The 23,699-nt window shown below is 42.9% G+C and overlaps 2 protein-coding genes across 2 annotated transcripts in view; both read left to right on the top strand.

Moving 5' to 3' along the window:
• Window positions 1-5,197, top strand: part of NIPAL2 (NIPA like domain containing 2) — a 49,729-nt gene extending 44,532 nt beyond the window's left edge. The window contains exons 8-11 of the mRNA XM_051610293.1: window positions 1,540-1,628; window positions 3,301-3,364; window positions 4,693-4,787; window positions 5,103-5,197. Coding sequence (XP_051466253.1) covers window positions 1,540-1,628; window positions 3,301-3,364; window positions 4,693-4,787; window positions 5,103-5,197 — 343 coding nt within the window. The remainder of the gene's footprint in view (window positions 1-1,539; window positions 1,629-3,300; window positions 3,365-4,692; window positions 4,788-5,102) is intronic.
• The window catches only part of RIDA (reactive intermediate imine deaminase A homolog), a 959,578-nt gene that overhangs the window by 900,105 nt on the left and 35,774 nt on the right, over window positions 1-23,699 (top strand). The gene's annotated exons all lie outside the window — the stretch shown is intronic.

The following is a 23,699-nucleotide window of genomic DNA, read 5'->3' as shown; positions in this document are numbered from 1 at the left end:
AGGAACTCTCTTGTAACAAGATTATAGAGTGATTTACATCCAGCTTGTCCTCGCTGGCAGAACAGCTCGGGGCACTTAAAACAGGAAATAAAAGCTTAGTAAATAGGAAGCTGCTGAATTAATCTCTCCTTCTTGCCAGTTTTTTCTTTCTTTCATTTGCTGGGTCAAAATGAAAACAGAAGTAAATTTTGCCCATTTAATCCCCTGGGCTCATTGTGTCTTCCTCTTTTATCTGGACACGTTTTCTAACAGAGGTAGTACTGTCAGTCTAAATTTTTCATTTTATTTTTTTCTCTCTTACTTATTTGATGGTGGTGCATTAACTCAGTACAGCCTGTGCTGCAGCATCTTCCTGGATTCAATGCTGGGCCTTGGTATCACAGTTGCAGTCCCTGTGACCAGGTTTGTTGCAAGTGGGAAAAAATAATGAGGTGTTTTCAATGACTTCAAAATCCTGACTATCCTGTGGATATGTAAGATTTCTTTATTTTTAAAGCACCATGGAGACTGTTCAACAGTTGCTAAAATAACCAAGCAATTACTTTAATGGCTAAACCAGATCCAAGCTTGGAGTTTTACTGTGCATATGTATTGTACCTCTGAAACTTTTAAGCATGGTTCTTTTTATAGGTTTTGCAGCCTCCTGATTTTTTTCTTTTGGTCTGAAATGCACTGTTTACATAACAGCTTATCTGCTGGTGCATCTGAGAGTTCACACTCATGATTCATCACCCTATGGGTAAATGTTGATAACTCTGGTCTCTGTAGTGGGTTAGTTGTTTTGCTTTTTTCATCTGCTGACACAGGCTGCTCCGTGGCCAGTGTCTTGGTTCTGCAGCTTTGTGTGCAGTGTATGCTCCTGTGGTCCTGCACACTCTTGCTCATGATTCTGATGAGGGTTTGTGTTGCCTTTCTGAGGAGCCCAGCAAAGAGTTTCCAACCCAAGCAATACAGGCTTGTAGCAACCTTCCTGGACTTTGAGGGCTAGACAGAGTGTTTCTGGGCTGTGATTGCATGGATGAACATATAAATATGTGTTTTAGCCAGATTGGATTGAGCAGTAGCGGCAATTCGGCCTTCGGCAAAGAGAAACGGTTCCTGTGAGGACTTGCGTGTTTGTGTCCATGCTGGAAATACACCCTTACACAACCTGTTTAAATTGGAGCAACTTGTCCCTGGCTGCTCACAGGCAGCATTGCTTCCAAGAGCCAGTGCAGACCATAAGCAGCAATACCCTAGCATTCCTCCCTTATACGTGACAGAAAAAAATTTTCCGATACTGCTTCAAAGGACTCTCCAATGACAGCCTGTGGCCAGAAGAATCCATGCCAAGCTTCTTGCATTCACCTAGTTGTTTGTACTCTGCAGACTCAAAACCAGAAGGCAAATTCAATACATGTACACATCTGTCCAGGGCTACTTTCTATTTTGATAAGAAATTGTCACACTCATTGTTAAATGGGCATAAGGTGCCTTAACATGACTTAGAGTGCAGTGAAACTCCTGTAGGCGTGAGGTGCAATAACGTTTGTCTTCCAGGTTCTTGAATCAAGCAATGCATCTGTACGAAGCGACAGAAGTTGTGCCCATTAATTTTGTGTTCTTCACCACCAGTGCCATCATTTCAGGTTTGTTTCTGGACTTCTGCCTCTACAGAACAATTTTCTAAACATCAGGTTTTGAAGAATTACTGCCTGTTAATTGGACACAAACCAGTCATGTTTGTCTTCACAAAAAGAAGTTTTTCCTAAGTGACAAGTGTTTAAGTTTTGAAAAATGAGTAAGTTCACGACTTTTGAAGCAAAATAAAAATAATCAAAGTCTAGCATTTTCAGAGTTGACATGTATGGTTTACATGGCTTACTAGAAGTACCTGCATTTATCCTAGCCTCATCTTGACATCCAGTAAATGCAATTACCATGTGCACACCAGCCTCTCCATATCCGAACTGGTAGAGTAATTTTAACAGCCTGGCAAACTACTCAAATGACAACCAGCTGTGTTTCATAGTAGTTAGTGTATATTCCGTTTCAGAAAGTGGAATTCCAGGTTAAGTGAAGAAAATAAAATTACTCCAAAGACCTTTTAAGCATTTAACTTTTTATTCTGGGTGAGAACTTTGAACTCAGCATTGTTAAAGAGGGACGTGGTGTGCAGCGTAAGAACACGAGCAGGGAGGACGAATAAGATGCTGTATCAACAATGAGCCAAAATGATCATGTTGTTAGAACATTTATGACTCATTTTAACACACACTGGGGGCTTTCCTGTCATTGCTGTGCAGGAGTTTCTCATGCAGAGCTGCCACTAATGAGAAGGGGAGTTAGCTTCATGCACAGATTGCCTCAGCACCTGTGTTAGAAGAGATCTACACTTTGTGACTGAGTGGAGACTTGTGCCAAAAGGGGTTTGCGTTCTTGTGACCATATGGGAAATTTGGCCTTGCGCCTCCTTAAAAGATCAAGTACCTCTTCAGGAATGGCTTAATAGCTTTGAGACTAGATACACATGCATTTGCACCAGGTTAGTTAAACCAGTGTAGGCCTTAGAAGAACAACCTCTGCTGAATCTTGCTGCGGTGCTCATAGAAGATACCTCATCTTACAGTTTCCCAAGGTACAGCCTTTGAAGATACAGTCACACTTCAGCTGTACTGGTTCACACTCTAATGTTACCATGCTCATCAGTGGTTTAAAGCTAATATACTTGGTTGTGAATTGGGGCAGCTGAGATCCAGATACACATCTGGTTCTGTTACCTCTGCTGCAGAGGTGGTAATTCCTGGAAGAGGGGTGACCAGCAAGAGCTAGTGATCCCTTCAGCCAGGAAGATTTGGTAAACTTGGCTGCTGGAGTCCTTAACTTGGTGCAAACATTAGGGAAACAGCTAGTTATAAAAAACCTGTTCCAAATTGGAGTTAAGATGTCCACATGGTCTGATGGAGTGGCTTAATTAAATCCATGAAGAACCTGTTAGCTATATTGTATGTCACTGCTTGAGTTTGACTTACAGAACTGTTGCTGACAATGCAAAAAATACCTGCATCTGTGCAATTACTAACACAGCACATGCTCCAGCCTGACAGACTAAATCTTCTCCAATTCCATGCAGTATCTTGAGAAAGCCTAGATAATGGAATATGGGCACACAAAATGAACCCATCACAATGTGTATTAATACCTTATTTGGGGAGTTTTTGCTCTGTTAGAGCATGACACTGCTCCTGACCCTCCCATCTGTAATTCATATCACTTGGAAGCCAGTCAAGATCTGCAATTCTTGTTTCTGTCACATTCCAGGGGCCATATTTTATCGGGAATTCCAAAATGCAGCTTTGCTGAGCATGTTCATGTTTCTGTTCGGGTAAGTGTGTTGATCTAAAATCTGCACTAACATTTGTAGTGAAACAGCATTGCTTTGTGGAATCCCTCCTTTTCTCAATAAGAAGAAACCTGACTTGTTATTAAAGTATTATGGAATAGTCATTAGAGTAGAATAAAAAAAACATTAAAGGAAAGATTGATGTCTGTGCTTTGGGAGTTTTGAGACCTGGTTTTGAATCCAAATATGTAAAAATGTGAGACACTTATGAGCTACTAAGCTCATGGTGGAATGAAAAACCAGCAGTCTGTGTTCCCCCAGCAGGAAGAAGAAATCACTACTCTCTGCCAAAGATCACGTTATCAGGGGTGCTTTTGCAAGCAAGAAATCTCTTCCCATGGTACCTTCTACTGGTGTGTCCAGCTGGTCTTTGCTGCCATTGGGCATGGGCAATTACATGAGTTGCTTGGCTACAAGGCCAATATCTCTCCCTCATCTTCCTGTGCCGAGAAAGACACAGCATGTCTGTGGAAAAGCTCAGAGCATGCTAAGAAACTGTTAACAACAAATATTTGGACAAATGCCTAGATGTTGTGAGAGGAGAAACCTCCTGCTGCCTACCAGCACTGTAGCAACTCAGGGGACAGGTGACAGTTATTTGATAATGTGTGTGAGATGATTAAAAGCACCTCACAGAGCTACTGGAGGTGTCTTGCCACAGTGCTGTCTAATAATGGGGGCTGACAGCTACAGACATCTTCGTGCTCTGCAGTCAGACCAGAGAGGATGAACACAACCACTGTCTTGTTTGACTGCAGGAAAACTGACAGAAACTGGAGATGAGCAAATTAATCCCGTGTATTTGGCAGGCAGGAATTAGTGCTGTGTGTCCAACACAGAGTGGATAAAAGATCAATCCAAACATAGCAGTTTCTCTTTGTTGCTGGCTTACAGCTTGCCCCTGAGACACACAGTCAGAGAAAAACAACAGAGATGTTGTTTGTCTGCAAACAGACCAAGTTGTTAATGAAATTGCAAATGCTAGAATGCTAGCTTAGATGCTCTGGGAAGATTTGCTCAGGAATTCAAATCTTCTGGCCTCACACTCACAGGCATTTGATCAGGGATATGTTGCTGAAAATGTAATTTTGCCTGAGGAGCCTTTGGAACTGAAAATAAAGCTTCAGGAAGCAAAAAAACAGACTGAAAGGGAGCCCAAGATCAATTTATAAAGCTGCTAGGAAGAAAAGGTTCTATATCAAGTGAGCAGTTTGGGTTTGAAAGTCCTTGAAAAAGAAACTTGGAAAGAAATCCTCATCTCAAATGCAATCAACTGTTTCTAATGATACTATGCCACTATTATTTTGCAGGTGTCTCCTATCTTTCCTTGGTGTATTTGTAATTGCAAGACATAAAAAAAAGGCACATTTGCAAATTCCTTTTATTGACTGTGGACATGTTCCTGGTAAGTAGGGCACTTTTTCTGTCGCTCAGTTTAAAAATGAGCTATCAGATAATGGGATGACCTAGGAGAGTTGAGTCACAAATGTGCTCTAGTCATGTTTAATAAATATACTGTTCCCTTATTTTCTATTCCTGTTCCAAACAGATTTTTCAAAGAATTTTTCAGAGTTTTTCCAAGCTATTGTTACAACCAGTCAAATGAAAACAATGATTACTGGAGCAAAGAATGTTTAAATGATGGATTGGTGGGGAATTTGTTTTATTAAAATTATTCACAGCGTTGTTGTTTTTCCCTTCTCTCACCCCATTTCCTCAGGACAAAAAATGACAGGCAAAATACAACCAGATACTCACAGTTCACACTATGGCACTTTGAATAATGAAGATGACTCGGTGAAAAGTCAAAGCTGAAAGACAAAAGCACCTTACATGCCAATCAACAGGAGGAATGCCACTGGAACAAGAATCAGCAGCACCTTTTTGTTGGACATATTCAAGTATATGCTGAACTACTGTGTGTTGATGAGTCATAGTATTGCTTAATCCTACTTAATTTATCCCACTGCTGTCCCAAATGTGTGCTGAAGATAAAGGAAGCCTTAAGAAAACCTAAATAACCATTAATTAAATGGAACATTCTCTTAGTATCAGTGCCTCTTGGGGATATTTTTACAGTCTTAATTGCTTTGAAGTGCAAATAGGCACAGAACAGAATTATAAAAATTTCCCTTTGAAACCAAGCAGGTCTGTGTAGATGCTTAAAGACGAAAGTGGCAAATGAGAAGAATTTTCATAAGTGACTTAAAAATATTCTGCTGTATGTATAATACCTTTAAAAATCTGATTCTTCCTGTTCATGAGTCAAAACTATGGCCACATATACAGTATACACAAATATGTACACACAAAATATTTTGTATTATGAGCAGAGGAAAAATACTGATTATCTTCTTCCGTCAGATTCATTATCTTATCTTCCAAGGAAATAAACACTTGTGTGAGGAGGGGAAGGAAGAGAGCATTTGCCATAAATGTAGGCACATCTGGTACCTGTGCTTAGTTGTGGTGCCCAGCCAAGGCAGAGCTAGGGAACCACATTCAACATTTTACACCTTCCCAGGAGAGTCCTGTGCACTGGGCTGGACTGGGCTGCACTAGCTGTTACTGCTGGGCTAGTTCTTAATTTAGTCTAGCCAGAGGTTTAGCCTCTGTTTTCAGGAAAACAAGGTTTTAGTGAAGACTCAGCAGTGATGGGAACCATGGCAATACAGGCTCTGTGTTCAGATCTGGGAGGTCTCTGTGTCCCTCAGTCTCAGCCTTCCAGCAAGAGAGCTTCTTCTTGGGCATGGGTCCACTTACCCTGCCTGGTAGCATGGGGGTCAGACACATCCTCTGCAGAAACAAGTGAAAGTTCTCTTGAAAAGTGTTCACATCTTGGACAAGGTACGTCTGTTAGGTTTTAATTAATCCACAGTAATGGATAGGGGCCATAGGCTGCATGTATTTTGTTTCAGTGGGATATGAGGTGGTGAAGTTTTGGTGTCTTTTTCCCCCAATAATTGTTTGTTTCATTTTAAAATAGGCACAGCTGAAGATTCATAAGACAATTTTCATTTCAAACCTTAAAAAGTGCACACAGAGCAGCAGTTTTTCTTTTGCAGTAGTGTCCCGGGAGCCAGGGTGTGGGGTGGGGGGTTGTGAAGTTGTTTTCCAATGTGGAGCTTTTCCAGCTGGCACAGGACAAGACTCTGTGTCTGCACCTTACTTGTACCAGCTGCCTGGCCATGGCCTTCCTCTCCCCCATTCAAGCTTGAGTTCAAGTTTCTAAAGCTTAAAATAACAACAACAAAAAGCACATTCTTTTTGTATGCTTTCTTCAGGGAATAAGGTAATTCCTCTATCTTTCTTTTGCAAGTCAAATTTAAGCCACTTTCTAAGTCTCAAGTGAGAAAATGTGCTAAAGATGGAAATAGGAGGCCTGGAGTTTTTCATTCTGTGACCTGGAAAACAAATGGGTGAAAGGATTTGGTTTTGTTTCTTTTTTAGATTATTGGCCTTGGGCATCTTTCTGAAATCTGTTTCCATGATTCAGGAGGGGTGGAGGAGATAATAAAGGTTACAAGATATAGGCTTTTCTCTTTAAAGCAGGATATGAAGGGTAAAAATCTGTTGCAAAAGTTATTTATTTTAAACTACTGTATTTCTTTTTGAACAACACTTCTTTTCCTCCTACAGGTTTATAAAAAAATTACAAGGGTTAAAATGCAACTTGAATGTAACTGAAGTTAATTTATGGAGCAAAACACTGGTGGGAATTATGTGCAATGAAAACTTGTGATTTTACACTATTTTTGAAATGCGAGAAAGTTCCAACTAATTAATGTATTACAAGATTGGAAAAACTCAGTGCTGAGCATACATTACTGCTCTGCCAAGAAAGGGACATGATTTGTTTGAGGAATCGGTTTCTAATCAATGTCATTTTCAGATCCTGTTTGTGATATTCAGGTTGCAAACACCACAGGCAAATGTCTGCTAAAACAAAAACCTTTTAACTGGCATACAAAAAGGTCTCTGGAGCTTTTCTTTTTTATGAGGAGTTATTTTCTCATGTTGTTTTTTCCTGACAAGAAAAATGTGGCCCAACTTGCACCTGCAGACTGAACTTTCTTGAAGAGATCCTCCACGGGATCTGAGGGACTCAAACCAGGGGCAGGCGCGGAGGGCAGGCGGAGGCTCACGTGGTCCTCCAGGATCCAGCCTGGGATTTTTGACAGATCAGAGTCAGCAGGACTTGTTTAGCCCTTGTTCCACTGCTGGTCACGCTGCAGTGAGGGATGAAGTATTAACTGGCCAAGGGCCTGGAAATGGGAGCTCTGGAATAGTGCAAGGCCATTTAATTTTTCACAGAATCACAGAATCGTTGGAAAAGACCTTTAAGATCATAAAGTCCAGCCATTAACCTAACTCTACTGAGTTCCAGTGCTAAACCATGTTCCTAAGCACCACATCTACATGCCTTTTAAACACCTCCGGGGATGGTGATTCAGTCACCTCCCTGGGCAGCATATTCCAGTGTTTAACAACCCTTTCAGTAACCTCCTTTCAGGTAGTTGTAGAGAGCAATAAGGTCTCACTTCAGCCTCCTTCTCTCCAGACTAAACAATCCCAGTTCCCTCAGATGTTCCTCATAAGACTTGTTCTCCATACCCTTCACCAGCTTTGCTGCTCTTCTCTGGACTTCCTCCAGTACCTCAATGCCTTTCTTGTACTAAGGGGCCCAAAACTGAACACAGTATTCCAGGTGCAGCCTCACCAGTGCCAAGCACAGGGGGACAATCACTTTCCTATTCCTGCTGGCCACATTATTGGTGATACAAGCCAGGATGCTGTTGGTCTTCTTGGCCACCTGGGCACACTGCTGGCTCATATTCAGCCAGCTGTTGATCAACACCCCCCAGATCCTTTTCTTCTGGGCAGCTTTCCAGCCACTCTTTCCCAATCTGTCTGGGTGCACGGGATTGTTGTGATCCAAGTGCAGGACCCAGCACTTGGTCTTGTTGAACCTCATACAATTGGCCTTGGCCCATCAATCCAGCCTGTTCAGGTCCCCCCCACAGAGCCTTCCTACCCATCAGCAGATCAACACTCCCTCCCAAATTGGTGTAATCTGCAAACTTACTGAGGGTGCACTCGATCCCCCTGTCCAGGTCGCTGACAAAGGTACGAAACAGAACTGGCCCCAAGACTGAGCCCTGGGGAACACCCCTTGTGACTGGCTGCCAGCTGGATGTAACTCCATTCACCACAACTCTTTGGGCCCAGCCATCAGCCAGGTTTTTTTTCACCAGCAAAGAGTACACTGATCTAGGCCATACGTAGCCAGTTTCTACAGGAGAGTGATATGTGAAACAGTGTCAAAGGCTTTACTAAGGTCGAGGTAAACAACGTCCACAGCCTTTCCCTCAGTCACTAAATGGGTCATCTTGTCATAGAAGGAGATGAGGTTAGTCAAGCAGGACCTGCCTTTCATGAAGTCATGCTGACTGACTGGGCTTGATCACCTGGTTATCCTGCACATGCTGCATAATTTTGCCATACAATATCAGGATGCATTTACCAAAAAGTTTCAGCGGGCAAAAAAAAAATTAATTTTGGGCTACATTTGTCTTTCTGCCTTTGGTAGGGGACTAGCATTCACCTGACAGGCTTATTGCTTGCTCCTCACCATAGCCAAGCTTTTGGTGTCCTCCTGTTTCATGTGTAGGGGCACTGGTCACCTTAAATCAAAGGAGAGAGGTTGGACATCACAGGGACTTGAGCTTCTCTACTTTGAAGTTGGTTTCATGTACCTGGCAGGTTGTTTGGATGGTTTGGTGTTGCTAGAAGTCTCATCCTCTTTTTCCCAGCTGTGAGGTCCTGCATGGCCTGTGGCTCTCTGTGAGCCAGCTCAGTTCACTCAACCCACATAAACCATCTGCTTTCTTCCCCTTGCTGCGTTGGCTCTCTGAGCTGAGCCAGCCAGGCTGACTTAAGTGTTTGGTGGGAAGGAAGGGAAAAGGAGGAATGGAGCGAAATCTCTCTTCTTTAGAGGGAAGTATGACATTAGTTCTCTGCTTCTGAGGAGCTTCACCATACAGCAAGCATCTTGCTAAGCTCACCCCTCAAGTGTCACCACGTCCCAAACACAGCAGTTATGAGCTTCTTTAAGTGTTTTTAAGTGTCTGACTCCTGAAGCAAACCCCAGACTCAGACTCTCTGGGCTGTGCATAGTGAGCATTGACGGGCTCCACATGAGGAGACATCTTGTGGCACAAGGAGTGTCTTAAGGTCAGCTAGAAGCCCAGATGCATGTCTGACTTGTTCTAAGGACTGATTTTTTTCTTTCCATCAACGGTTTGCTATAAGGGACATAGCACTGGAAGGATGGACTGGGACCAAAAGTCTTCAGAACTCAAAATGGTCTCACTTTGTGATCTCTCCTTCCAACCCACTTTATGCAGGATCATGGGTTGTTTGCAAGAAAAATGTTGACTCTGATAACACTGGGGTACAGACAATTAGACTGAGCTGTATTTCAGTTTGCCCTTTTGTTACTGTCCTCTGGGGTTTAAATTTGTTTATTTATTCAATTTGGAAATCAGCTGGACTGTGTTAGCAACACACTCAAAGGAGAGAGAGGCTAATTACCATAATTATTATTGGAGGGCCAAGCTGGAAGATTTACAACCTACTGCCACTTCAGGAGAAAAAGGTAGAGAAATGTTTAGTGATCTTGATTCTCAGAAGTTTGAGAAATCCTGTGTATGAAATATCTCTGGGTTCTGGGATAGAATTAGTGACATCAGTGATTAAAAAGTGATTCCATATATTTTTGTATGTGGTTTAGTTTGGCTTTTAAATTTTTTTTTACTACTTTTTTAAAAATTATTTGAGCGTGAAGGCTAACTGTTCTCTGCTTAGAGAAGTAGAGGGAAAATAAGACATTCCCTTGGCAGATGGCAGATATTTCAGCCTTTTGAAGCTGAGAGAAGTGGAGGCATCTTCCAAGCACCCAGGCTGAAGTAACCATTGAGTTTTACAAGGAGGCTGCACTGGCAAATACATCACTATGTATTAAGCAGTCATGACCAGTTAAGAGGATCCTTGTCCTCTTGTGTTAAATCTGTTCAGAGCACATGTTGCTGATCTGGCCCATTAAGCTGCACATAAATGTCTTTTCGAAACATGCTGAACCAGTCTCTGGAATCTGAGCCCCTTGAGCATCCTACCAATGCCTCTTTGGCATGTACTCTCTCACATGCAGAGCTCTTGCCAGGTCCTCCCTGTGAGGAAGTTTGACCGGGTGGTGGGTACATACCACAGGCTTACTCCAATAAGAAGATACAGTGTTGCCTGGGCATTTCCCTTGACCTGGGAAGTGTCTAGAGGGTACTACCTTACAAGGAAGTTGCACAAACCTACAGTCTTTTATTATATTCCCTTTACTTTGTGATTCCCACTGAAGTAAGTAACAGCAGTCTGGGGCATCCACAGAAGATTAATTTTTGGCACCTCAGGAACTTCCAGGCACAACAGATGGACCTTAAATAAAGAGTTAGGTGACTGTCGAGCAGATTTCTTACTTAATCTAAATTCCAGTTTTTCAGTTAGTCCCCTAAAGTTTGTCCAAGCCTTTGAAGGAGCAAGTGCATTTAATATATAAATCTGCAGTAGTATTTTGACAGCTGATGGACTTGGGCTCCAGTGCCAGTCACCATTTGTGCCAGTTCACTAGGTAACAATGAAGAGGGTGGTGCTCAGCAGCAGTGTCAGAAACCTGTCATGATGGCAGGAGAGTTTTCCATGAACACAGAGGAACAACTCCAGGAGACCACAAACATACAGTGGTCTCCTGGACTCCCTGTTGACAGTGTCAACAAGGCATTTGTTGACAGTTTTCCAAGGAGAGCTACTGTAAAGGAATGATTAAGCAGGTGTTTCTAACACTGTCTGTTTTACATGAAGTCAATGTATCATTGTAGTCAATGGCACTAATAGCTTTAACATACAAAGTGGCTTGTGGCCATTGATGAAGCCAACTGCTGTACTTTGCTAGATCATGCTAGGGAAAATAGAAATGATTGATTTAAGGCTCCAGCACAAACATGAGCTTGCCAGCTCTCCAGTTGGACATTTCCACCCTTGGAATAGGCATTGCCTTGCCTAGATGAAATCTTTGGAGACTGCTGCCTTATATTTTGCCAGAATCATTAAACTGGTTGAAAGAGCAGCACTGTCATTTGTCTTCTGTTTGATAGCTGGTGGGCATAAATCCAGAGCAGCATGAACACAAGATCAGGACTTTTCTCTCCAACTGAAAAAAAGTAAATGTTTTTCTTGAGTTTCAACAGCATGTGTACCAGTCCCAGAGCCCTATGCTATCTAATGCTCTGTAATGCCCTCAGCCAAGAGTAAGAGTGAAAGCTTGCATGGCACAGAGGCTGCTAATTAGGCAGTTCTTACCTGTCACTGAAGGTTACTACTCCTGGTAACACATCATATGGCAACAGAGTACAACAAAAAAGTACTGGAGCTTCTATTCAGTTTGCCAAGAGCAGCTGTTCTGTGTTTTACAAGAGAAAGGAGCTGAGGAGTATGATTTACTATTACTAAGCATCTCAGTTACCCATGTGTTTAGTTTTTCCAGACAATATTTACCAGTTAACTAACAGACACGTCCTGACAATACTGACAGGATGCTGGGTGTGTGGATGTGCTGCAGGATTGGATGCAGCAGTGTGAATAAAGGCAGGTTGCTGATATGAGAAGGCAGCTCAATGTCATCTGGCCTGGCCTCCTGCACAGCTCTGGTCAGACTACCTCCTCCAAGCACTTCTGTGTGAGCCCTTTGGCCCATCTACAGAAGAAGGCACCCCATCCTCTTCTACTAGTCAAAAAAGAGGATCCACCAATGCCATTAGTAATTTGTACTAGCAATGAGTCATTGTTTGCTTTTAAGCTGCGCCTTATGTCTATTTTAACTTGTCTGTATTTAGCTTGCAGCTATTTGTCTTTTGCCAGTGATTTAAAGCACTTGGTAAGTCCCTCTAGTAAAATACAGTAAGATGACTTGGGCTTTTCACTGAGCCAAACAGATGGACCTTTTAAGTCTCTCACCATCAGATATTTCTGTCAGCCCTCAAATTGTTTTCTGTGATTGTTTCCTGCTCTCTCTCAATTTTTCCAGTGTGTGCCATTGCCCAAATACAGAGTAAAAATTAGATCCTAGCAGCTGTGAGGAAGTAGCCTAGAACAGAACCAGACCTAGCACACTGCGATCGGGTGCCCAGCTTCCCCTCTTCCTAAAGCTGCACCTGGCTCAGCTGCCACCTCTCCCTGGAGGTGTCTATGCTTTCTGGTTTGCCACTAATTTAACAGAGGCTGTCTTGCACGCCCAGAGATGCAACAGCTTCAGTTATTTTCAGCAATTTGATTTCTGACTTATTGCTAAATTTGGTGATGGTCCAAAGAGTAGATGCCCCTCATCAAAGGTCCTTGCGAGACCCAGCACTGAAGGAGTCGCCAAAACCCTCTGTCCCAGGGGCTGGCACAGACATGCTGGCAGCAGCAGCAAGCAGCCTCTCTGAGCTGCCCTTTCTCCAGCACCCACACAATTTGAGAGCTCAGCCTGGATTTGAGAGGAGGGTGACTCATTCAGCAACCATGTGAGATGCAATAAGTAAATAGGCTTTGGGAGGGGTGCCTGGACGTGAGAAGACCCTGCCCAGGTCAGTTGGTCTGTCCTCAAGGATGGTGATGCTGCACTGGAGAGAAAAGATGCTCATAATTGCCATATAGGACATAAAGGCTTCTGCTCCCTCTGCCCCTGGCCAGTCAGCCTTTGGCAAGAATGCGTTTTGAAAAGAGCAGCTTGGGCATCTCCCCTGACACTGCTGAATGGGGCATCAGAACCCCAAGGAGAAAGCAGGGTGGATGTGCCATTCCTATCATCTTTGTCTCGTTCAGGTGACCAGCAGTTTGCTCAGGCTGTGGACATCCTCGCCCTGAGGTGCCTACGGCTCCTCAGGATCCTGCTTCTGGGTGCATCTTGTGATTCTGGTCCTGCTTCTTGTTCTACCACAGAGCAGGCACAGCAGTTTTGCTCATAACTTGCACTGCAAATAGTTTGAATTCGGAGCTCTGAGGTGTTCAGTTTGGGGTTTTTTTAGTAATTTCAAGTGAACAGCTCAGTAATGTCAGTTCAATTAGCCTCATGTAATTTGTGGTGGAATTCTTCATTAAAAAAAAAAAAAAAAAGCAAGGAAAAAAAAAAGCTGCTTTTAGTAGTGAGGCCTTTGCAAATAAAAGGCCATGCTGGAGCACTTTGAATGTGATTACAGTGACTCACATTTTTAATGGCTTTTTTTTAATCTCAAAAATGGCTTTTTTCCAAGCAAAGTCCTACAAGGCCTCATATAACAAACAAGGGTTACTGCTCTTTTCCACACATAACATGAAAAATATCCCTGAGCGGGGCGAACTGCAGCCCATCTGCTGTAGCTTGGCCCGGCGCAGCGCAGCTCCCTGACCATCACGCCTGGCTCATGGTAAAGCAAACCACCTGCTTCCTGCACAGGGTCCCACCTCGAGCCTCCCCAGCACTTCTCCAAGGAGGAAACCCATCCAAACCGCTGACGGGGGATGACAACCTTGGCATTCCCTTTTGCTGCATTTGTTCTTATGCCATTTGTTGTTCGCTCAAGTGCTCCATGGACTTTCGTCTTCTTTTCCATCCAAACCAGAAAAAGGCAGGCTGTGCCAGAGATAAATAGGCTCTTGCTTTCCTGTTCATCGCACTGGGTTGCTCTCCAGCTGCTGTTGGCAAAGTCTTCATTTGAGAACCCAAAAGGGCACCCTTGAAAGGGAAGGAAGAGTCTTGGGGCAATTTTGCCGAGGAGTGACCTGAACGTCAGCCCCCCCCTCCCTGATTCAGGGTCTGCTACTGCAGATACCTAACTAAGCTAAGCCTGTCATGAATCTCACTTCTGTCAAATAAGTACTCACATCAATTGCAGAAGTATCCTGGATGTGTACTTCCCAGACACTTTACCTGGACACTTGTAGTAGACAAACTGTAACTTTGCAAAGGCTGAGCTGAGTAAAGAAATGGCATTTCCCCCATCACACTCCACAGCTCTGCCAGCTGAATAGACCGAAGCCATCACCACTACACAGTACATGTTGCCTTCACTCTATATGAAGAGAGACCTCTGGTCATCTCACCTTCACCATTTGCATAACCCCATCCTTCAGCTACCCTAAGAGAGTGTTCCGCAGCCCTGGGCTGTGGAGGTGGGCAGGGCTTCAAAGGACACTTCTTACAGCCTAAGCAAGTCCAGGGAATGCACTGCTCCAGGTTACCTCTTAGTGGTCAATACACTAATGTGAAGTTTAAAGGTCTGAGTTGAAGGCCTTCCCCAGTCTGAATGGAATACCACTAGCTACATCTTCAGGAACCAAAAGAACTGGGCTGCTGGGGATTGAGGACTTCTGCTCAGACTGCTGCTGCAGTCTGGAGGGTGCTGTGGTGGCTCTTCATATGGCCATGAGGACAAGATGCTTCTTTCCTCCCACTTTAAAAAGAAAAGAAATGCCGTGTTGTTGTTTTGCTAAGAAAGAAGCAGTTTTCACTACGTTTTTCTCTGAAGAAGCTAAACCGTATTGTTAAATCAACTGATTATAAATAACCACCAGCAACACTCTGAAGTAAACACCTCATATGAAAAATTTCAGCTCAGATGGTAGAAATCTGGCAGTTTTATGATCAGCTTAAAATGGGATCTTACAGCAAAGAATAAAGCAGTGCTACCAGCTGTGCCCAAGATGGGAACATTTGCCTTCTTGAAATAGTGTTATTTGGAGAAAAAGGAGGTTTTGGATAGCATGTGTCCAGTTAACTAGGTGCTTGTGTGACACAGATTAATATCTTACTGATACCAGCCCTGTCATGTGTTCATTAGTGTGCAACAAGCTGTGCCACTCAGTGCTCAGAATACACATTTTTTTTTATTTCTTTCTTAGAGATTGAAGTTGTGCAACATGCAGTAGATATCATTAGAACTGGAAAAAATACTGTTTTGCTATGCATAAATAAGTCTTCCAATGCAAAATAAAATCACAGCTTTAAATGTGTCATCATTAACCATTGGCCAAAACAAAATCATAGCTTAAAAATGTATCATGTCTGACTGGCTAAAACTCAAGCCTATGTTAATTTGTATGCTAAACGGTGACTTTAAACACACCAAGCCATGGGCACAGTGAGGCTGCAGTTGGGGCTGCATGAAACAGGGTGAACTATGCAACACCCCCTGCGAGAGGACTTCATAGTGTGCCTTCCTGTGCCTGATGGGGCCTACAGGAAACTTGGGAAGGGGCTTCTTGTCACCAGAGGGGGCAGTGACAGCACAAGAGGTAACAGTTTTAAAAGTGAAAGAGGGGAGATTTAGGTTAGATATCAGAAAGAAATTCTTCGCTGTGAGGGTAGTAAGGCACTGGAATAGGTTGCCCAGGGAGGTTGTGGAAGCCCCCTCCCTGGGGGTGGTTAAGGCCACGATAGATGAGGCTTGTGCAGCCTGGTCTAGTGGGAGATGTCCCTGCTCATAGCAGGAAGGCAGGAACCTAATCATCTCTAAAGTCCCTTCCAACCTTAACCATTCTATGATTCTATGATTGGTGAAGATGATCTCAGCATCAACCTACAAGAATGCAGTTGTGCTAAAAATGATAGGAACAGTCCTAACATTTATTTAATCAAATGTTGGTTCTCACAGATTGCAGAAGTCACAGCAGATAACAGAGTCCCTGTGCTTTCTTTCAGCTGCTTAGTAACTAACAACCAAACAGATGGGGTGAGCTGGGGGTTTAATGGAGGGTGTTTAGACCCTTGCCTTAAGCCAACACAACAGGCTATGCACCAGCACAGGTAAGAGGCAATCCTAATTTCCTGCATGCTCCTGGATGTGGCAATGTATTGGTTAATTTTTTAAAAGATTCAAATTCAGGTGAAGTAGGTGTGGCTGTAAAACCTGGCCTCCTGCCATCTGGAGCAACCACTCCTGTTAGCTCTTCCCAGTTCCCTCCATTTGCCTTTCACAGCAGGAGTTTGGGTGTTCCTGTGATGGAAGAGGAGCCAGAACTGTCAGCAGTCAGGACACCGGTTTGACTCCTCTGCATACATTTGCATTTTGCAGCTTCTGCTGAGAGTCTCATCCTGAATCCTTTTTGGGTCAGCTCCATATGCAGAGTTTGTTGGGTGCAGCATCTGGGTAAGGCCCATGGGTGTGACAGCAGTACAAATAATTAACTAAGATAAAAGGCAGCATGAACACAAGAATAAATAGGCTTATATGTGCCATAAAAATGTGTCTGGAATTACAAAGTTTCCAGCAACCTTTGGCAAAACAAGGCTCCAACAAGCTTTACAGCAGAAACAGCGGGAGCAAGAAACCAAACTAGTATTAAGAAGAAGCCTGCAAAATGTATGATCTCTTCGTCTGCAATAGCTCAGGAAACTCAGATGTGGAGGTTTCTCCCTGTCTTATGCTGCACAATCTGACGTAGCTGTTACATTCAGTCTTGGCTTCCTGCAGCTACAAAGCTTCAACATCAACTTCTGTGCAGAGCAGAAAGCCCCGTATCGCTGCAGAGCAGAGCTGTGAGGAAGGGAAAAGACTTGCATTTGAGCAGAGGCTAAGCAGTGGCTGAGATGTTCCAGGAGCAATGTTTATACTGGAAAAGCCCACCCAGCCTACTGCAACAGTGGAAGTAAGGGCTTCGGCAGCATCTGAGGTAGTATCCAGGAGACAAAATGAGTGGAGGAAAATAATATAAAACGGATTATTTTTATTACTTGCGTTGTTGTATCTAGTGTGCTTCATTCATAAGTTTTAAGCACTTGGTGGAAGTTGGAAGCCTGATGCAGCAATTTGTTATTGACTCCAAACTACCAGACAGAATCACAGAATCATCCTGGGTGGAAAAGATCTTGAAGATCATCAAGTCCAACCATAACATAAATACACCAGCCATAACCTAATCTACCCATTCAGTGCTTAAATCATGCCCCTAAGCACCACATGTATGTTTATTTTAAACACTTTCAGACCACAGACAAGGTATGAGGCAGATATTTTGGGTCTTCCCAAATAAACAAATTAGTGGGCACTAAAGCAGTGTCTCTAAAGCAGTGTTTCTCCATGCATTTTAATCCAAAGATCCCCAAACATTTTGGAGGACTAAGCTGCAGGCTTCTTGAACAATCTTAATGCAGTAGTTGTCATTAATAATCCACTAAAAATTAGGCTGCCCTTTGAAAGTTGTGACATGGGATGGGGGGAGAGAGGTTGTACAGTTTTGGGATGGAGGAGATAGCGGGGAGAGTTGGTTTGTTTTAGAGTGATCTCACACACCATTCTCTGAAGTCTTGCAGACCATGAGTGGTCCCCAGAGTACAGGTTGAGAAATATTCTCCCACAGACACAGTAACATCTGAGAGCAGAACTGCATTGTTCCCCGAAGCTGCCGAGTTCATGAGGGATTGCTCGGAGAACAGGGGGTGGTTGGACCTCTCCATTGTTATTCACAACTCTAACTTAGACTGAAATAAAAAACAGCACTCTAATTGTCGTCATAGTGAAGGAAATGTTTAAACCCCAATGCACATGTAACCCATGCTGTTCTTCTGCAAGCTTGTGTGGAAAGCCTGAGAAATGGTGTTCCCATGAACCAGAGCATAAAATCAGAGCTGATACATTCAACACCTCATAGGCTCTAACTGATTTTAGTGATGCCCAAAACATGTAAGAAGTCAGATGGAGTACTGGTATTAATGTAAAGTGGCATCAGCAGTCACCAGTGTCAGAGCATTCCAAGAAGAAAGGTGGGTGGGCTTTAGAACATACAGACAGCAAATGTGAGGACCCCTGAAAAAAGCCAGGTTTCCAAATGGGTTTCTCTCATTTTTTTTGGGTTAAGGAGTAACTTTTTAAGAGTCTGAGAACATTTTTTCAGTGACTGAGAAGTGCCTCAGAAATGAGACATAAAAGCATAGTCTGAGTACAATCAGTACTCACCCACCCCCCCATCAAATTTCCTTTTGAATAGTAAAAAAAAAATATTAATATTGAGGAGTCTCCTTTCAGTATTTACAATGGCCTTGCTTTTCTGTTCCTTTTGAGGAGTACTAAAGAGAGATACCTCTTTTCCCTTTTTTTCAGTAGGAAAGCAATAAAATCAGAGTCATCTGAAAAATGCTGGCATCAGCTCTGAAAAGGGATAATGCAGAAGGATGTCAAAGGGGAAAAAAAGGAAAATTAAATTTTTGTTTTAGTCTGTTTAACTTAATTCCTCTAAGAAAGTAGCACATTCATCATCATGAATGTCAAAATTTCCAAAGGTAACCTTCAGTAAGTCTTTTTAAAAGTCAGCCATCAACACCCATGTGGTTCAGAGTCTGCACAGCAAAACCAATAATAAAACCAGTAGGTATAATAATCACTGCTGTTGTCTCTCCCTATTGTTTGCTTTCTGTGTGTAAGAGTGTGTGTCTGTGTGTCTGTGTAAAACAGACATAAATCTAGCAAAGAGCAGGACTTGCATGTCTCTGCACATATTTTGCATTGGTGACTGAAAAATATATCATTCTGAAAAATAAATGTCTTCCTTCTCCCATATCATTCCCCTACAAGAGGAACTTCCTTTTTCCTGCCCAAATCATCACTTAAAACATTTTAGGACTAAAACATGAGTGAACCTAAACATTTTCACTTGGAGCAAGTGTTTTCCAGCAGATTTGGGTTGTCAGCTGTGGAGACCATTTGGCTTCTATGAAGTTGTTTGCAAAGAAAAAAAAAGGGTTGTTATAAGTGATTTCATTTTTTTCAAAGATTACTTTCTTGATAATGTTATACAATAAACCCCTAATAGCTGCTTTACAAGCCAGCTCCACAAGACAAACAGACCACTTACACAAGAGAAACAGTGAACAAATTGGCCTGGCCAAGGAAAGCTTCCCTAAGATAATGAAAAACACCTCGTGCCTGCACTGTGAGAAAGAAGACAGCTTTCAAAATGTTTATCTTAGAGCTAAAATAAAGGTCCCAGGCCTGAGTTTGAAAAGCAGCTGAAAAATTTTTGGCCCCAGTGAGGAGCTGATGCGCAGCTGGGGTAGGTGGGCCAGGCTCTGAGCACCACGTAGGCAGGACTAGGGCCATAGGGTCAGCTGGGATGGTCCCAGGAGGAGGTGGGCAGGGACCTCACTCCTCTCTGTTCAGTTTCACGTGGTGGAGAGGCATGTCCCTCTGGTCTTGGAGGCATGTCCTCCACCAGCTATCTCACAGTCCCTCCTCACATAAGACTGCCCATTAACTTGCCCCAGCATGTTTAGCCTCTGTATTTCTCCCTTTTTTTCCCCTCCATCCTTCTGCTCCTGTGGACAACCACATGGCACCACTGCAGAGCTCCTCTGCCTCTCCTGCATCTTCTCCTCCAGACAGCCCCACATTAGGGTTATCCAAACATTACCCCATTTTTTCCATGTTCTTCTCCTTCTGTGGCTTCTCTTCATGTTGGCTTTATGTACATTATTTAGGCAATGGGGTGCACAAAATGCTAGAGTGAGAACAGAGGTTGACATCATAGTAAAAAGGCTTTGGTTGTAACCTCACCTTCAGTCCCTAAATTCAGGAAACTGCTGCCTCTCAGTTCCAGGTTTCCCAGCATCGTGGCTTCTTGCAACTCAGTGGTTTTGTTTATTTTGGAACAGGAAGAAAGGAAGCAAAGTTCAGTCATTACTTTGCAAGTAGGAAACAAAGAAAAAAAAAACCCTCTCCTTATTATAGAAATATACTTAGACCTTGTCCCTGCCTTCCCCCACCCCCTGGGCAAGACTTGAAAGCAAAAGGCAGTGTCAGGCAGTGACATTTGCTATGGAAATACATTTGTGGAGTGCAGCAGAGGGCTGGGTCCCAGTGGTAATTTTTGTTGTTGACTTGACAGTTACAAGGATTTGGAAATCACCTAATGAGCATATGCAGTAGGTGTTACTGCCTCACTCACTCATTAAACCTGCACCTGGAGCATTACCAGGTAGCAAACAGCCACATGCAGGACACGTCTCCAGAAATAAATGGCCTGAGGAAGCCAAGTGTCTGGAAGGAAGGACAAACCCCACACCCAGGGCAAACTCCTGCAGGTCACAACACTGTACAGTAGATCTCTCTGCTGTAAGCCTCATCCTGGCGCATTTGGCCAACCCTTGAATGTGGGTGAGGGCTCTGCTAAAGCTTATAGGCTCCTGCTCACCTTTAAAGTTCTTCTGCTAGTGCTGCCTGCAGATGCTGTTGAGCTGCAAAAAATGCAGTGTCCTCCCGAGATAAATGCAAACAAGTTGGGCACCTAACAAGACAATATGGCCATAGAGGAATTATAGTTTTTAAGTCCCATTTCTCTGAGAACTAGGGAATAATAGAGCCCAATAAACAGGAAACAGTAAATGCTGGCCATCTTTTCAAAGAAAGTTTCAGCAGGAAGAGTTTCAGAGGCTGAGAACCACATGTTGGATATCCTCCAACACTGAAGAACATCAGATAAAACCAGTGATGCACTCAGATTATTATCCCATGTCTGGTCACAACCAGATGGTACCAGAGCAAAGGGCAGGAACACTTGTATCCAGTAATTGCATGTGGGGTGGAAATGTTGGTGGTTTCCTTGTCAAGAGTCAAGGCTTCTAGGAACACATCCTTCTAGGATGAACACAGCATTGCCTCATTGAAACAAAAAATTGGGGGAGAATGTGCCACCAAATTGTAAGGGTAAACACAAGGGCAATGTTTCCATATGCTTATGTGCTTATTTTAGACAACTTAATATTCCGTTAAAGCCAAGTTTAAGCTTTGAACACACCGGACACACGGGTAACTGTGCACATACCTGAAGCGAAGAGGCGATGTTGTTTGTGGTATGATTAGCAGATAGGCAGGTTTGTTACAGCTCCAGCAGTTCTGCAGCACTTACTTGCACAAGGCAGAGCAAAACACAAGTATGAAGCTGATGATTTCAGCAGTATGATGAAGGTCTGTAGCAATACGGGAAAGGGCCAAAATGGATGGTGGCAAATAGTAGGGAAAAGGTCATGAGAAAAAAAATGAGGGAAGTAAATTGTATTAGTAGAAAAACAGGGCATGACCCTACCATTTGGCAAAGTCACAGAAATCTTAACCTTTGGAAATGCTATTAGTTCATTGCTGTTGGAAAGTTGGCTAGAAAGGCAAGACTCAGGACTGACTCAGTTCTAGGGTTTCTGCTGCGCTAAGCACAGTAACACACGAACACACCTCCCCTCTCGGCGGCACGCTCAGAAGGAACAGCCACTAAATACTGTGTTATTCCTAATATTTTGCTACCCTAGGCAACCAACCACCAACTCCGCTCGGCATGACACAGCCTGGAAGAACGAGATAGTCTAGAATCAATTTGCTACTCCAGTTGAGTTTGATTTTATGATCTTAACACTTGTCATTTTGGGAAGGAACAAAACATTCCCTGTTCCCAGGGTATGTAATGCTACTGGGAAGCCATAAATTTTAATTCAGTGCTTTATTTCTCTCATGAAGAGATGTTGTTCATATGTGCTGTCACAGTTGGGGGTTCCTCTATTTTTTCCTTTTGGTTGCTTGTCCCTTCATTAAGTTGGAACACGCTCAGAAGCACAACAGCTTTTGTTTCTACCAGTGATGGATGTTATAGTGAGAGTTTTGGTCTGGCTTCCTTGGAACAGGAATTGTTTCACATGAGTTTTTCTGCTGGATGAGCTGGCACTCCTCACTACTCCTGGTTCCCTCTCCAAGCTCTACCAGCCACTGTTTTTCTTCCTTCACAATCCAGCTTGAATTTGAAGTGGCAGGAAACAGGGATTGATGGCTCTGTTCTTCAGAGGAAAGTAATCAATTCAGAATACATGCTGGTGCCCAAAAGAGACTTAGGGGAGTGAAGTGCCCTGCAAGTTTATCCAAGGGTATTTCAGAGCTTGGGAGGCGAAACAGAAAGCTTTGTTCAAAATACTGGTATTTTTATTTTAAACTAATATCTTAATTTATTGGAAAACCACGAACCTATAGATTTATTTTTTTTTAAGATACATTTGGAAAAAAAACCAAACCCTGTATGTCTAATGGGTCAAAGAAAATGTCTGCTTTTCACTCTTCCACCATGTATTTTCCACTTGAAAAATTCTTACCATGACAAAAACTAAAGGAATCTACAGAACAGCCTCCAGCTAATTGAAGGGTGCTCACTGCAGGTTATGAAAGAAGATAGGTGACATCCCAAAAGAGAGAAATTTTAATGATAGTAATCAAAGCTCAAAAAGCAATCTTTTAAGGGTTTTCTATAGATTTATGTTATGGGATAAAAGTATATCCTGTCTGTAAGGTCAGAAACCCAGTTTAGCTCCTGTTTGAGAAGGAGAATCAAACTTGAGTCAGGAGGTTGGCTGAAGCTTTTCATATTTTTCAATACTCAGCGGTCTTAACATTTTGAGGGCTGAAAAGGAAGAAACAAATACTGCAACTTGTATTCAGTCCAGGTCCCCACAGACTAATTTATATTCTTGAAAATATGCAAATTAATTTTACAAATGGATTTGGATAGCAATCAGTTTTTAATAGTCATCAATTTAATGACCTTGCAGAGAGAAGAGGTCACCTCTCTTGCTTCTTAATAAACTCTGAAATCTAGCTTACATGTGGAGTTCACTGTTTTCAATGGTGAAAGGCAAGCTATTATTCTTGGTAGCTTTCTTTGTTCCCATCCCTGAAGACCACATGAAACCTGGCTACTGTCCTGGGACTTCTAGTTCAAGTTATTGTCTCTGTAGTCCCTGGAGTTAACCTAATAGCCTGGGATCTTGTCTGTATAAAACATTTGGAGAAAAATGAATTTATGTTGTATTTCCTGCATAGTTTTGAAAGCTGCTTGGCCAGACTAACAGCATCCCTCCTTGTACTGTGGGACACTAATTTTTCAGCTTGTGATGGCCTTTTACAGAAGGAAATTTGAATTAAAAAAAACCCAACCAAACAAAACCCAATAGTATTTCAAAATGAAGGCCAAGATTTACTCAGAGCAGAACCAAAGTGGAATTTGAAACATAGCATAAACGTGGCATTTCCTTCTTCTGTGATCTCTACTAACCTGGAAGAGGAAAGTTGTCAAAAAACGAGCCATTCCACAACAAATAGCAAGGGCACTGGGTACAAATTCATGGGTGGAACTCAGGAGAGAACCTCATGGAAAGATGTGATGAGAACTTGAGCAAAGGCTGTGGACTCAACCCCGCCACAGGCTGAGGTCCCTTTGGGGTGCTGCC

The sequence above is a fragment of the Apus apus genome, chromosome 2 (assembly GCF_020740795.1).
Source record: "Apus apus isolate bApuApu2 chromosome 2, bApuApu2.pri.cur, whole genome shotgun sequence".
NCBI classification, from domain to species: domain Eukaryota; kingdom Metazoa; phylum Chordata; class Aves; order Apodiformes; family Apodidae; genus Apus; species Apus apus.
This window is presented reverse-complemented; position numbering and strand designations above follow the sequence as displayed.